At 52.8% G+C, this 15734-nt stretch overlaps 1 protein-coding gene across 2 annotated transcripts in view; it reads left to right on the top strand.

The window, feature by feature from the left end:
- The window catches only part of OLFM2 (olfactomedin 2), a 64079-nt gene extending 49310 nt beyond the window's left edge, over window positions 1-14769 (top strand). For both annotated transcript variants that reach the window (XM_041763525.1, XM_041763524.1), the window contains exons 2-6: window positions 9391-9540; window positions 11547-11693; window positions 11935-12154; window positions 12494-12600; window positions 13615-14769. In XM_041763525.1, the coding sequence (XP_041619459.1) occupies window positions 9391-9540; window positions 11547-11693; window positions 11935-12154; window positions 12494-12600; window positions 13615-14292 (1302 nt within the window). In that variant the 3' untranslated portion in view covers window positions 14293-14769. The remainder of the gene's footprint in view (window positions 1-9390; window positions 9541-11546; window positions 11694-11934; window positions 12155-12493; window positions 12601-13614) is intronic.
- Window positions 14770-15734: the final 965 nt, after the last annotated feature.

The following is a 15734-nucleotide window of genomic DNA, read 5'->3' as shown; positions in this document are numbered from 1 at the left end:
CTGCATATCCAGGACTTGAACATTTATTTTGGCTCACCCACATAGGGTTCTTATGAGGATTGGTGAGAAATTAGCTGCAAAGCACCCAGAATAGGGCCTGGCTCACAGGATGTGTGCCATCAATTTGAGCTTTTACTGATGATGATGATGCTATTATTTATTATTATTATTACTACTACCACTTTCGTGATGCTGAAGGACCTCTCTTTGCATGGAACTGCCATATCCCATGGTCACAGGACTCTGTGGTGTGTGTGTGTGCATGTCTTGGGGGGAGAGGCGCTACTAAAAATCCTAAAATCAATTTAGGGCATTGAAACCAGAGCACCCCACTCTGCTGAGGCCTGAGCAGGTTTCCCCCATGTGAAGAGGAGGGCGAGTGTCGGAGCACAGACAAAAGTCCAGCGACAGAAATGGAACTAAAATAACTGTGGGGTGGTGACAGGCAAGTGGGGAAGCTGAGGATTCAGTCAGGCTCGTTCGGGCAGGACGAGTGACTGGCTCTATATGGAAGACACCTGGAGCCACGAAGGGTTCCAGGGGGAAGTGACATGTCACAGCCAGCTCTGGCCTCTCTGGGGAGAATGGATCAGAGGCGAGGCCAAGCTTCCATGGAAAGGAGAAAGACTCTTCTCCCCTGAGCAAGGATCTGAGAGTCTGACAGGCCAGGGTCCAAATCCCGGCTTGGATACTTATCTGCTCTGTGAATTTGAACAACTGACTTCTCCTCTCTGTGCCTCAATTTTTCCATCTGTAAAATGGGGCCAGTGTGGGGCACCTGGGTGGCTCGGTCAGTGAAGCGTCTGCCTTCGGCTCAGGTCACGATCCCAGGGCCCTGGTACTGAGCCCCACATCGGGCTCCCTGCTCAGTGGGGAGTCTGCTTCTCCGTCTGCCCCTCACCCACTCATGCTCTCTCTTTTTTTTTCTCTCTCTCTCTCTCAAGTAAATAAATAAAATCATAAAAAACGTAGAATGGAGCTAGTGCTAGTACCTACCTCACTGCGTGAGCGGAGGCTACAAGGACTTCACATTTGTAAAGCAGCTTAGAAGAGTGGCTTAGGCTGTTCGGGTTGTATAACACAAGTAGTATAGATGGACGGGCTGAAGCAACCACAGTTATTTCTCACAGTCCTGGAGGCTGGGGAGTCTATCAAAGTGCAGGCGGATTCTGTGTCTGACGAGAGCCAGATTCTGGCTCATAGGCAGCGTCCTCTCCCTGTGTCATCATGTGGGGGGGGGGGGGGGGGGGACGAGGGAGCCCTCTTGGGTCTCTAACCAGGGCACCACCTTCAAACACCATCACATGGCCGGTTGGGCTTCAACATATGGGTTTTGGGAAGACAGAAGCATTCAGTCCATAGCAAAGGGCAAACTCTACAAGTTGTTAAATAAAATATGAAGCCTCCGTGGGCGTGCTTGGTGCCTCCTCCCCTCCATCCATTCTGTGAATTTAAATCCCAGCTCTCTGCCAGCAGCACCCAAATGCACATCTCAGGCCAGACTCTTGATTTCTATTCTTCCCCACTCTGCCCACCCACCCCCACTCCATCTTCCCCTTCCCCCGTCTTCAGCCTTCTCCAGCTGAGCAAAAGCACCCCCACCCACCCACCCTATTCCTCATCTCTCGCCTTTCCTTCCACCAATGTCTGGCCCCAGGCAAATCCTGTGAGCTCTGACTCGTCTGTCCCAATTACACCTACCCTGGGGGAGGACCTCATCATGGCTCACCTGGACAGCTGTGCAGTGAGCAGCAAGTTCAAAGGCCCTGGGGTGATAAAGAGCTCATGAGTCATTGAGGATCTGATAGGAGGCCCAGGAGACTTAGCAGGCTTGGGAGAGAGTTTATTTCCTCCCAGAAAGATCTCTTTAAATAGGGTGTTCCTGAGTGTTAGGGGTGGGGGTGGTGGGGACTTGCACTTTCTCAAGGCAAGTTTGTCTAATGATTGGCATGACCCTTGTATGAGAATGTATAGCCTTGATGCAAACCCTTGCCCATAAACCCTACTTTTAGAGCTGTCTGCAGAGATTTGTGATGGTTCCAACACAGTATGGGCCACACTTGGAGGGAATGGACTGAGTTTGTAAATATTTGTACAAGGCAAGCCTTCTCCACACCTTTCGTGGACTTGAGTGATGGAGGTCAGTGGAACTGAGAGACCTGTGTCTCTGCCTGCATTTCCCAAGAAAGTCTGTGTCATCGATTATTGGTCCATATTGGCATTGTGATGGCAGAGACTAAGATATCCCGGGACATAAGTATTGACTTTGACTGGGGGTCAAGGATGCTGGGGATCTTCTGTCAAGGCTTGGGCTGCTCCAGAGGGTAAGAGGTTGTGTTGTGCTGCCAGTCTGCATAGCTGCTTGGGGCAAAATGGGAGGGAATGAATGAATGAATGAATGAATGGGCTCACAGTCGCGCCCAGCCACAGGCTCTCACAGGCAAAGCCCCAGCTCCTTAGGCTGCAGAGGCCCCGTCCTCCGTCTTGACATCGGTGAGCTGATGTTGTCTTTAAGGCCTGTCAAGTTTATCACTCAGGGGGCATTTGCCCAATATCTCGAAGTCTGACAGGAGCAGCCTGCTATTATCTCAAGCCCTCCAGAGGGACGCGGCCCCTGTCACGGCTCAGATGTGGCAGACAGGCATGTCCCTGATTATTCATCATGGCCCTTCTGCCATCCTGGCAGTCAGGGAGAAGCCATGGCCACTTCTCAGCTTGCTGGGTGCCTGTCTCCAGCCTGATATGACACAATCCCTGATCCTCCTTAGGACGACGGAAGTTAGTTCGGTGGCAGAAGGGGAAACGCATGGTGGATCTCTGTCCCATTGGCCATCCACTGTCTAGTCATTCAACAAACATTCAGCATGCCAGGCCCAGGGGATGTGGTTGATGAGCAAAGCAGACGGACCTCCCCACCCCCATATGGGGGCAGAGGCAGGCTTTGAGCCACTAGTCACACCCGTGAGGTCCTAGTGGTCATTGTGATCAGCCCCTGAAGGAGTGCTGGGAAGGCATGACATGGAGGTGTGGATGTGGAGCCAGATGCCCTGTGTTCAAAGCCCCAAGACCATATTAGAGACTGTGAAGCTCTCGGAAAGACACTTGAATCCTCTGCCCTAGTTTCTTCTCTTATCAAAGGCCCAAATGACAGTGCCTGCCAATCACCTACTCACAAAGTGCTTAGAACAATGCTTGACATAGAGGAAGAAATGGAAGTATCAGGGAAGGCCTTGGGAGGTGGGTAACAAGGGGGCATCGAGGCTACTTTTGGAAGAGACATCTGCACGAGAGCCCCAGGAATGGGGAGAGTTAGCCCGGCCATGAGATGGGGCAGGAGTGTTGATGGCAGAGGGTCCAGCCTGTGCAAAGGCCCAGAGGTGGTCAAAGCAAGGTGTTCCAGGAAGACCAGAGGATGGACCAGAGACAACGGCCAGCGGTGTAGACTTGTCGATTGCCAGCCAAGATGAGACAGGACTCCTCCCTGGCAAAGTGTATTCCGGAGAAATTCTGGGACAGGAAGCCCACTGAGCCACATGGGGATGAGGATGGAGCGAGCCTCTCTGCCCATCTTCTGCAGGGCTCACTCCTCTCCAACATGGGCCTTTGGGGACTGTCCATCATCCGTGGCCTCAGCCGCAGCTCCACCAGATTCTCATCGGTTCTTCCAGATTGTCTCAGTTCAAGACCTGCATCAAGCTCAGACCATTTTGACTTCAGAAAGTTAGGGAATTTGCTTTAGAGTCATGAAGGTAGTAGTAGTAGTAGTAATAATAATAATAATAGCAGCAAACACATAGTCCTACATGATGATGACTGTTGTAGATGCTCGCCCATAGAGAGCATTAACTCATTCGAGTTTCCCAGCTGCCCTGTGAGGTAGGTACCACGATCCTGTCCGTTTTCCAGATGAGGAAGTGGAGATGAAGTGACTTGCCTGGGTCAGACAACAAGCGAGTGGCCAAGGCAGGACAAAAACCCAGGCCGCCTGACCCCCAGACTCTGCTCCTAACACCTGCTTCTACTCTACCATCTGAGTAGGGGTAATAAACATCCAAAGGGAATGAGTTGTTTCTGTCATAAGGGTTTTTTTTTTTTTTTTAAGATTTTATTTATTTGAGAGAGAGAGAGAGAGAGCATGCATGCAGAAGCAGGATGGAGGGGCAGAGGGAGAGGGAATAGCAGACTCCCTGCTGACTCAGGGCTCGATCCCAGGACTCCAGGATCATGACCTGAGCCAAAGGCAGATGCTTAACTGACTGAGCCACCCAGGTGCCCCTGTCGTAAGTTTTTTAAATTGAAAAAAAAAATGTTATATTAGCTTCAGGTGTACAACACAGTGATTTGATAACTCTATACCTTGTGCAGTGCTCACGATGAGAAGTGTAGTCACCATCTGTCCCCGTACGACGCTGTTACAATAGATCGAGCACATTCCCTATGCTGTGCTTTTCATCCCCGTGACTTATTTATTTTGTAACTGGAAGTTTGTGGCTCTGAATCCCCTTCACCTGTTTTGCCCACACCTTTCTTCTCCCCCCTGCCCCCAGTGTAAGGAACGTTGTCGGGAAAGATGCTGGTGACATCAGAGGGACTCCTTTTTGGGAGGATCGTGGGAGAGATCCTTGCCTGTTCTTGGTACCGAAAATAGTTAAGCTTGCTCCTGAGCATCTGCTGTGCTTTTGTTTCAGGACACTGGGAACCGCATAAATGACCAGCTTTTCCTTTTTGAGTTGGCTGCTAAGGAACTTGGAGCCAAATTTATGGCCTGACCATATGCTGGTTGCTCGGGTTTTAAAGGGATGAGTTTTTTTCTTAGCCTAATTTCTGGCTCTGTCTATGTCCCTACTTTTCCTTTCCTTGTCTCCCTTGCAAAAAAGAAAAAAAAAAAAAAAGGTTTGAAAAAAAAATCTTTTCAGGACCAATACATGTTCATTGTAGGAAACTTAGAAGATAAAACCAATCTGAAGAGGACAAGAAGAATCCCTGCTAAACTCCAGTTTTCATGACTGCATACTATTCCCTCCTGTGTATCAGCCTTAAGTTTTTGTTGGGTTTTTTTTTTTTTTTTTTGAGCCTTAAGTTTTGAAATCAAGCCCTCCCCTGCCACTGTCAAACAACTGGAGGGAGAAAGTTCGAGGGGCCCAATTGGAAACAGTGCTTTAATGAGCATCTTCGTAGCCATCGTGTGCTTGTCCACACAAGCGAAATTCTTCCACTGGGGTTGGCTGGGTTAAATGCAAATGCAGAAACCCGGATTGGCAGACTGCCCTCCCAAAACATCGAATTCCTACTCCCCTGTCTCACTGGAGCGACCGTGTGGTAGTTTACATATCCTTGTAAACCGCTCGGAGTCCTCTGCAACAAGGCAGGGTACAAATAAATATATAAGCCCCAAGCTACTTGTGCCTCTTGATTCAATTACCCGGCCTCAAATGCAATAATATCCTTGTCTTATTAAGAGACAGCCGCTTGCTCTCTCTCTCTGTTGGCTCACCTCCCCGATAGCCAGTGCTCCACGGATGGCTGGCCCGGGATCCTGTGGCAGTCCGTCCTCCCCGGGAAGAAGAACCAGGAATTGTTTTTGAACCAAGATGTGGGTGGCAGGGCTGTAGGCTGAGATGATGATCCTGGGAGTGACAGCGAGAAAAATTTTTCCTGCGTGTCAGTCCTGGACCTGTTACGGGGACTGCTTGCTTAATTGGGGCAGCATCCTCAACGAAAGTATTTGGAGAAAAAAAAAAAAATTTCCCAGCCAGAAAAGACGATTTGAGAAACAGCTACTTGAGCACATAGCTTACCCGCTTAGAGCCCATTAGCAGGAATATTAAGCTCAGGACCAGCGAGCAGCTCAGCCAAGAGAGCAGCTGGCTTCTCGGTACATTTGCCACATCTGAGGTGAGACCGTCCACCTGATTGGAGGCTTCTGTACCTGGACAGTTCCTGGGCTCTCGCACCTGCTGTTACAAGCATTTTCCTTGGGATAGGCCAATGCTCTATGCCTGGGACTCTGACCTCCAAGAGTTCATGACCGAGGTTCCAAGCTAAACCCGGTCTGAGAGAGCTGGCATTGGCACCCTCAAACAGTGAGCCTTCCAGGACGTTCCAGTGGTTCCCGGGGATGCGAACTTGACTGCGTATTTGAACCTGAACCTGCCAGGCGAAACTCTGGATCCCTGCTGTGCTGAGAGTTGGCAGCCAAGCCCCAGGCATTTAATTACACTGCTGCAGAGAACACTTCAGCGAGGTGCGTCCAACGCAGACAATTATTTTAGGAAAGCCGTGGAGGCCTTCTCTCCTTGCCACTTAAATCTTGCTTCTCTTTTACAATTCAATATTTCGTATGTTGAAAGAAAATGGCTTGTTTGCTTCAAAGGACACACTAGGAATTGTAGAAAGGAGATGTTAATTATGTTGAACCGGGCTGCATTGTCTCTGCACAAATGAGACTCTTCGGGGAGTATGGGGGGGGGGGGTTCTGTCCAAGTTGCTTGGGGATCAGAGCCAGGGGAACACGGATGGGGGTGCGTAGGCTCCAGTTCTCTCTTTTGTTGTGTTTTAAAGAACCAGATTTGTCATGAAAGGAGACACAGGTAGTTTCACATTCTCCTGGAACCAAGGCGGAAGGCGTTCTTGGGCCACCCTTCTTACCTTAGGTCGGACTCCCCCAGAAGCGGAGCTGGTGGGGAGCGGTTGAGTGCAAGTATTCACCGGGGAGGTGATGCCACCAGGAACCAGTAGGGGAAGTGAAGGACTCCATGCGGGCGGAGCACAGGTCCCAGTGGGCTCCCCTGGAAAGCTGCATGCGGCACCCCCTGCAGAGCTCTGCTACTGGAGAGTTGAGAGGGCTACCGAGACCTCACACCTCGCACGAACTCCTGTGTGGCGCTGTCGAGGACTGCAGGGGGTGGGGGACCTCTGGCTTTGATGGCCAGAGGAAGCCTTTGGCAAAGGGGGGACCCCAGATGCTTCTGCAGTGAAGTCCTGGGGAGGCATGAGTGTTGGCTCTACCTGAATCATACCTGCGTGCAAGAAAGGCCGGGAAGGTGAGTGACTCCACTGCTCCGCGGAGGAGACGTGGACTGGTGTAGAGGGGGATCCCCCAACTCCAAAAGGGTGTACATAAAGGCACAAAGACTAATTACAATCATTTCAGATGGTGTTTATGAATGGTTGGGTTGTCTTATAAATCAGTGGAGGAGTCAAGCTCATCTGTACAATTATATCACTCGCTTACATTACAATAAGCTTTAAAAAAAAAAAAAAGACTTTATTGAGTGGGAGAGGAAAAAGGTGGGCTAATCGCTGGCATCTCCAGGATTGCTCGTAACTCACAGCCTGGCTTATCTCTGCTACGGCTCATGGGAACAGCTTCTGTGGGGCGATCAGTTAACAGCTGTCCAAATGAACAATTATTGTGGGGCTTTGTTTCTCTGTAAAACACTTGGGTTTTATCAGAGTTTCTTCCAGGTATGTAGGAACGCATCCTGGTTAGGACCAGAATCTTCCATTTCCCACCTCTACCGCCACCACCCATCCCTGTTCACCTCATCTGTCCCCCCCCCCCCCTTTTCTACCCTTGCTCCTCAGTCTGTCCCTCCCCTCTGACGGCCACCAGGGGGTGCCTGTGAGCACTTGGGTCTCCTGACCTCCATCCTTCCCCATCCTCTGTGGCTCCCACTTCGCCCAGGAAAAAACTAAAGTCTTCCCTACAGCCCACAGGTCTTGAACATGCTGTGCTGCCCCCTCCCTGCCCTCATTTCCCCCCAACCCCTTGTCATCATTCTCACTCTGTTCCAGCCATGCCAGCCTTATCCATGTTTCCCGAACGAACTGGGCATGCTACTGCCTCAGGGCCTTTGCACCTGCTTTTATCTCTGCCTGGAACATCCTTCCCCAGATATCTGCATGGCTAATCCTTCACCCCCTTCAGGTCTTGACTCAAATGACACATTCGTGGAGGCCTTCCCAGGCCACCCTAAAATTGCAACCCCGAACAACAGCAACACACACCCCCACATTATTCCTTCCCTATATTACTTCTATGACACTCATCACCCTTTAGATGTCTGGCATTTACTTGTCTATCCCTGTCTTTGTCTAATGTAAGCTCCTAGAAGAGCTTTTGTGTTTCGCATTTTGTTTACTGCTGTGTTTTCAATATTCAGAATACAGCCTGACACACACTAGGAGCTTACCAAATATTTGCTGAACAAAGGAAATCATCCTTCCCTGATACAAACAAAAAGACTGGGACTTGTGACAAAGTCCAGTGCGTTCTGGGGAAGCTCAAGGGGGCCTGATCTAGGAGCCCACCGTGTTCCATCCAGTGATTACTCAATGCTTTTTGAGCAATGTTTCTCAAATATTTCTAGATATTGATTGGTTTTGTGCTGTCAAGTGTCCCCTCCCCTATCCCCTTCTCCTGGCTCACTCGTCCTTCAAGTTCAACATAAGCATCCCTTTGTGGGGTACCTCCTCTGAAATCCCCAGCCTGAGAAAGATCCCCTGTTACTCCTTGCAATTTCTTTGGAGCATTCACCGAAGTAAACAGTTCTAGAAGTATCAGTGGGGTTACATGCTTGATGTCTCCTCTATCCATGGGCAGCAGCCAGATGTTTTCTTCACTTCTCTCTTCCCAGCCCTATCCCAGACCCTATACCAGGCATAGAAGGGGCACTCACTACATATTTCCTAAGTGTAGAAAGTTTTGGAGTTCCTTGATGCCCATTAGCATTTCAAGGGCTCTGATAAGTCCTGCATCAAAGGGACTTGTTTCATGCTACAATGCACACATTTATTTGATCACTGAGCACGCCTGGAATGATTGCCAGTGTTCCAAGGAGCATGGCTTGGGAAACCGCCATGATTGATCCCTGAATTATCTACACATCATAAGCTGACATGAAGTTTAATTTAGGAGTCTGCAGTGATGCTTTCTATTCAATGGCCTGGAAGTCTCTGGAGGATTCGGTCACCCTTTGGCCATTAACTTACTGGGGCATATCCAGAGTCCATGTTTCCCAGTGGGCTGGGAAAGCAGAGAGGGAGGTCCCGGTTTGGAGATCGGTACGAGTGGGTCTGTGCCCCGCTGAGGCAGAGCCAGTGTTGTGTGTATGCGAACTTGTGTGAGAGAATGAATTCCAGTCTCGCGGAAGGGTTCGAATCCCTCAATTTTTTGCCATGTTCCTTAACCCGCCCACACCTCAGTCTCATCATCTGTAAAATGGGTTTCCTTGAGGAGCGCTTGAGATCACATGCATCAGGCATTCGGCACATGGTCCAGCACATTCCAGGGCACCCGTCATTTCCCTGGGTCCCCTTTCTCCCTCAGCATGGGCAGAGTGAATCCCCCATTAGGTTCCTGCTCTCTGACCCCTGACTTCCCCGCAGACCCTCTTCCAAAGCCCAGAGGAAGGCTGGCAGCTGTATACCTCGGCCCAGGCCCCCGACGGGAAATGCATCTGCACGGCTGTGATCCCTGCACAGAGCACCTGCTCCCGCGATGGCCGGAGCCGGGAGCTGCGGCAGCTGATGGAGAAGGTAAGGACCTGCCAGGTTCCCCGGGAAGTCCGTGAAAATCTCCCAGTTCCCACCCTGTCTTTGCACCCGCCCCCCCGCCCCCCAGGTCATGCGGAGCCAGATCTAGCCAGGCAGACTGTTCAGAGCTAGTGGATAACCCAGCTCCCCTCCAAGGGGATATTTTAATCAACATCTGTTCAATGGGTCTTTGGAGAAGCTGAGCTGGGGGAGGCAGCATCTGAGTCTCCTGTGTGTGATCTCTGGTCCCAACCATGCACATCCCACTCAGCTCTTTAACTCGCCAGACTCACCTGCTGAGAAAAATGTCCTGTGTCCCTTGGAGAGGGGTCTCACCTTCCAACCCCAGACACATACAAGATTCCATCCCCTTCTGATTATGGTTGATATGAAACAGTCCCCATTCAGAACATCCCTGAGGATGTTTTGATGCCCTTTATAGACTGATTGCTGTCCCTTGACACTATCCAGCTGAACTGCTCATTAGCTCCGATGTCAGTGTTGAAAGGGACCAGCTACCTCCCATCATCATCCCATAGAAGAGGAAGCTGAGGAAATGGTAGAGAACAGAAGAGATCCTAGTCAGCACCGGGGTCTCCTACCCACCCACGAACTCTGCAGGATCCTGCCCCGCCCACCAGAACTGCTTTGCCCACCAGTTTGGCACATCCACGTGGTGTCCCCTGATTGCTTTGTGGCATCCAGGATGGGTATTGGGCTGTTGAGTTTCTGAGAACTTCCAGGTGTCATGTGAACAGGGTGCAGGAAAACCTGTGTGTTTCTGCAAGCACCTAGTGTTGTCTCTGAGTTTACCTTGGCGGGTAGAGCTCACCTTTGTCAAGTGAAATTCACCTGAGGCAGGTGGTGGTGGGAGCCAGGGGGTCCTCGTTCTGGGTTAGGAGAGGCTAGGGCGACGGAATTCAGCTCATTCGTGTAGCTGAGAAGTACTCCCTGGGCATCTAGTTTAGGTCAGTGCTGGGCACTGGTGATTTCGCTGTGGACAAGCCTGACACTGGGTCTTTCTTGACCATGACGATCCTCCCTGAAGGAGGCAGATGAACAAGAATGTTCTGGGCAGTAGTTGTAGCTAGGAAGAAAATAACCACGTGAGGGAGACAGGATGAAGGGTTACTGGAGGCAGGGTGGTCAGAGGCCACTCTGAGCAGGTGACACTGGGGTTGAGGCCTGAAGGATGCAAGGGAGCCAGCATGGCAAGACAAAGAGAACAATACTCCCTGTAGAGGAATCGGCAGGTGGAATGGCCCCGGGAACAGTGCTCCCTGTAGAGGAATTGGCAAGTGGAATGGGCCTGGGAACAGTGCTCCTGGGAGAGGGATTGGCAGGTGGAACGGCCTCGAGAATAGTGCTCCCTGTAGAGGGATCTGCAGGTGGGAGGGCCCCCAGGAGGACAGGAGCTTGGAGTCTGTGCAACGGAAGGAGGCTGGTGGTCCGAGTGGATGAGCATGGAGGCAAGGCAGGTGAGGAGGCAGGACCGACCTGCAGGGCTGCAGGGGAAGGTGATCCAGTCTTCCTTTTGAAAAGCTCCCTCTGGGGATCCCTGGGTGGCGCAACGGTTTAGTGCCTGCCTTTGGCCCAGGGCACGATCCTGGAGACCCGGGATCGAATCCCACGTCGGGCTCCCGGTCCATGGAGCCTGCTTCTCCCTCTGCCTGTGTCTCTGCCTCTCTCTCTCTCTCTCTCTCTCTCTGTGACTATCATAAAAAAAAAAAAATGAAAAGCTCCCTCTGGCTGCTGTGTGAAGGATGGACTGTGGGGGGTGAGGGTGTAAGGGCAGAGACCAGGGAGGAAGGGGAGAGGGGAGAGGTGGTAGTGGCCACACCAGGCCGGAGCAGACGGATGGACTGGGCATGTCATCAGGAGGTTGCCGGTCAGATCAGGGGAGCAGGTTGGTGGGGTGTTGGCCTCTGGCTTCACCAGCCTCGTCTGTGGCATCTCAGGGGCTGGGGAGGGCAGGGGTCTGGCTCTCCCTAACCCTCCCGAGCTCCTAGGTCCAGAACGTCTCCCAGTCCATGGAGGTCCTTGAGTTGCGGACGTACCGTGACCTCCAGTACGTGCGCAGCATGGAGACACTCATGCGAAGCCTGGACGCACGACTCCGGGCGGCTGATGGGTCCCTCTCAGCAAAGAGCTTCCAGGTGGGTCGTTCTGGGTCAGGTCAGGGGCCAAGGGAAGAACTGGGATCAGCGACCGTTAGTTCTGAGAGTGGGGTCGTGGTGTCTGGGAAGGACCAAGGGAGGCTGGGATCCAGGGTCGAGTGTGGACCAAATGTCAAGGGCCAGGTGTGCATCAAAGATGAGGGGTGGGTCAAAGGTTAGGGCCAGGCCTGGGTCAGAGGTCAGGGGTTAGGATCAGTGAGAGTTCCATCTCGGTGGGCAGGAACTGAAGGACAGGATGTCGGAGCTGTTGCCCTTGAGCTCCGTCCTGGAGCAGTACAAGGCGGACGCGCGCACCATCGTGCGCCTGCGGGAGGAGGTGAGGAATCTCTCCAGCAGCCTTGCAGCCATCCAGGAGGAGATGGGCGCCTACGGGTACGAGGACCTGCAGCAGCGGGTGATGGCCCTGGAGGCCCGGCTCCATGCCTGCGCCCAGAAGCTGGGTATGCTTTGACCCTTGACTTTGACCCCCGACCTCCACGCCCAACCCTCATACCACCGCTGTGCCCAGAAGCAGCACATGGCTTTGACCTCTAATGTCTAAACTTTGACCTTTGACTTAATACCCCAGGCCTAAAATAGACCCCCAAACTGGAAATGGCCTTGACCCTTGACTCCCGGCCCCCTTACCTTCAACCTAACTCCATCTTGGGACCAGATTTCTGGATCCTCCCTCACGCCTGGTCCCAGCTCTTCCCAGTTTGATCATACCATCATCCTTGCCTGTCTCCCTCGGGCTCTTCCCATCCTCCGTCCTTATCTACCCTGTTCCTGCCTCTCAGGCTGCGGGAAGCTGACTGGGGTCAGTAACCCCATCACCATTCGGGCCATGGGGTCCCGCTTTGGCTCCTGGATGACCGACACGATGGCCCCCAGTGCGGATAGCCGGGTGAGTGACCATGCCCACCCCAGGAGTCAGGCAGCCTGTGGCCGCCCACGTGCCCAGCAATTCCACACTAATGCTTCTCTTGTAGCCTGAAGTGTCCCAGGATCCCCAGGGCCCTTGGCCCTCCCCTCGACTGTCTAGTAATCACCAGGTGATCAGGGACCTTCCAGCCCTGAGAATCACCATGTCAGTTGTTGACCTTTGGACTTCCAGTGGCCTCTATGGTCACGACTGCCCATCACCTCAGACCCATAGGAACCAGCCACTAACTGCCCAGTGACTATCCTCCTGGCTGATATTGGTCACTGGGTGGCCCCTGAGTGTCACAGATTAGAGGTAGTAAGTAGCCACTGTCTCACTAGCGTCACAGGCCTCCCAGGGATTATAGTGGTTCAACCAAGTGGTTAAGAGCTTAGGTTTGGGAATCAGGCTTCGATTTGCATCCTGCTGCCACCAAATTCTCAGCTAGAAAATCTCGGGCAGTTCCTTAATGTCGCCAGAGTCTCGATCTCCTTATCTTCAAAGTGTTCGTGATGGTGTTGGCATGCAAGCTTTTAAGATGCTCAGCCCAGTAATCAGCAGGGGTGAGGGAACTCACCCATGCTGACTTGGCGACGGGAGGCGATGATGGCAGAGGAGATGCTGCTGGCAGGCTGGGTCATCCTGTGGCTACAGGGGTGAATTCAAGTGACCTCATCACCCGAGTGCTGGCCAGTAACCGCTAACCATGCTATCTCCAGTGACTGCTGAATCCCCGGGCCCCGTGAGTCACCAGGGCTGGCGATTTCCCTTGATCCTTAGGTAGCAAGTGTCTGTTTTAAGACCCCTGGTGTTCCCCGACCAAACGATCCCATTCCTGGGACTATGACCGGTCCTGAACGGTCACCGGACATCCCATGACTGACTAACGGCCACTTAGCGAGCGCGGACCCCTAACAGCCACGGGTGATTCCTGCGTGGTTGCTGGGGCCCTTGGGTGGCGGCGGCGGCTCCGCAGCGACAGCAGCTCTCTCGTAGGTCTGGTACATGGATGGCTATTACAAGGGCCGGCGGGTCCTGGAGTTCCGCACTCTGGGAGACTTCATCAAAGGCCAGAACTTTATCCAGCACCTGCTGCCCCAGCCGTGGGCGGGCACAGGCCACGTGGTGTACAACGGCTCCCTGTTCTACAACAAGTATCAGAGCAACGTGGTGGTCAAGTACCACTTCCGCTCACGCTCCGTGCTGGTGCAGAGGAGCCTCCCCGGGGCCGGCTACAACAACACCTTCCCCTACTCCTGGGGCGGCTTCTCGGACATGGACTTCATGGTGGACGAGAGCGGGCTCTGGGCCGTGTACACCACCAACCAGAACGCGGGCAACATCGTGGTCAGCCGGCTGGACCCGCACACGCTCGAGGTCGTGCGGTCCTGGGACACCGGCTACCCCAAGCGCAGCGCCGGCGAGGCCTTCATGATCTGCGGCGTGCTCTACGTGACCAACTCCCACCTGGCCGGGGCCAAGGTCTACTTCGCCTACTTCACCAACACGTCCAGTTACGAGTACACAGACGTGCCCTTCCACAACCAGTACTCCCACATCTCCATGCTGGATTACAACCCCCGGGAGCGGGCCCTCTACACTTGGAACAACGGCCACCAGGTGCTGTACAACGTCACCCTCTTCCACGTCATCAGCACCGCCGGGGACCCCTAAGGGTGCCCCGCAAGGCCCGGGGCCGGCGCCCTTCTGCTCCACCCACGTCCCTCTCCCTCTCTCTCTCTCTCTCTCTCCCCGGGGCCCTCTCTTCTCCCCTCTCCTGTACGTTGTTTTCTCTCCCCTCCCTTCCGCCGGGCTTTCCTTCTCTGCCTCTGTATTTCTCATTAGTGCGTTCTCTCTCTCTCTGTGTCTTTTCTCCTTTGTTGGGTCTCTGGTTTTGATACTTCACTCTTTCTGCCTTTTTATTGCTGACCCTCTTGTCTCTCTCTTTTCATGGATCAGACTCTCCGGTCCTTTCCCTGAGGCCTCTCTCTCTTCCCTCCTCCACCTCCCTCCTCGCTTCCCACCCAGCCCCCTCTCCAAGCCCCCCCCTCCCTTCAAGGAGTTGAGTGCATGGATCGGTTTCTTTTCTTTTTTTTTATTTACACTCTTTCTTTCCAGGTTGCTGGAATAAACGGGACCTTTGACATTTGAGGCTTTGGTTGCTCTGTGTGTCTCGGGGGCAGAGGAGGCAAGGTGGAGGCTACGTGTGAGCCTGGAGACCCATCCCAGCTGGGCCCCCTTTGACCCAGGCAGACAAGCCCAGCCTGAGGGCCTGGTGGGCAAGCCCTCTGGGAAGACAGGCGAGGGGACCCACTCCAAAGTTGTTTTGTTTGAAAACAATCTGTCTAAAGGCAATTTGATCCAAACAACCACAACGATGACAACCAGGCCTCGAATGAATATTCCCCATCACTGGTTTTTCACTCGTTGATCACACCGGTGCATCGCTGAGCCATCTGGCAACTTTTTAAATTTTTTTTTTTTTAAACAATTTGGCTGCTTTTAAGAATCTGGGTATGAGAGAGTAGGACATGGCATTTTTCCCTTTTCTTTTTGCTTTGTAATTTCAAAATACTTTTAGATGAGTCACACCTGTTCTGAGTTCACTACTAAAAAGGTAGAAATGACCTGAAGGTGCCCTGGGTGGCTTCAGCTGAACACACCCACACCTGGAGCCCCTTCACTTGGAAGGGGCTTGGGTAGAGACCAGAGCTCCTGGAGGAGGAAGGAGAAGCAAAGCTAGGGAGCATGGGAGGCTGGAAGGCATGTGGGAGAGCCAGGAAGAGATCGAAGAAGCAGAGGCCAGTTCCCTAGGAGCCTCAATGATGTGGCTATGGTGGGGAGTGGGGGGCAGAGAGGAGGAACAGGGGAGGGCTTTCTTTTAGCCAGATCCCTGGTGGCCAAGGTGAGACACACTGCAGGAGTGAGGAGAGTCATCCCTGGGGCCAGTGGTTGGCAACAAGGGGAGTGAGGACTCCCACCTGCACGTTCGCTCCACCACATGGACCCCACTGAATATGGAGAGGGATCTTGCGTAAAGAGCCCCACAGGCCTGGATCCCACCCCACTGAGACCATGTAGTTAGCAAGACCTGCTCTTCTGGGAGCTACCCTCCC

Source organism: Vulpes lagopus, chromosome 7 (genome assembly GCF_018345385.1).
Source record: "Vulpes lagopus strain Blue_001 chromosome 7, ASM1834538v1, whole genome shotgun sequence".
Lineage (NCBI taxonomy): Eukaryota > Metazoa > Chordata > Mammalia > Carnivora > Canidae > Vulpes > Vulpes lagopus.
The sequence above is the reverse complement of the archived record's forward strand: the minus strand, read 5'-3'. Positions and strand labels throughout refer to the sequence as shown.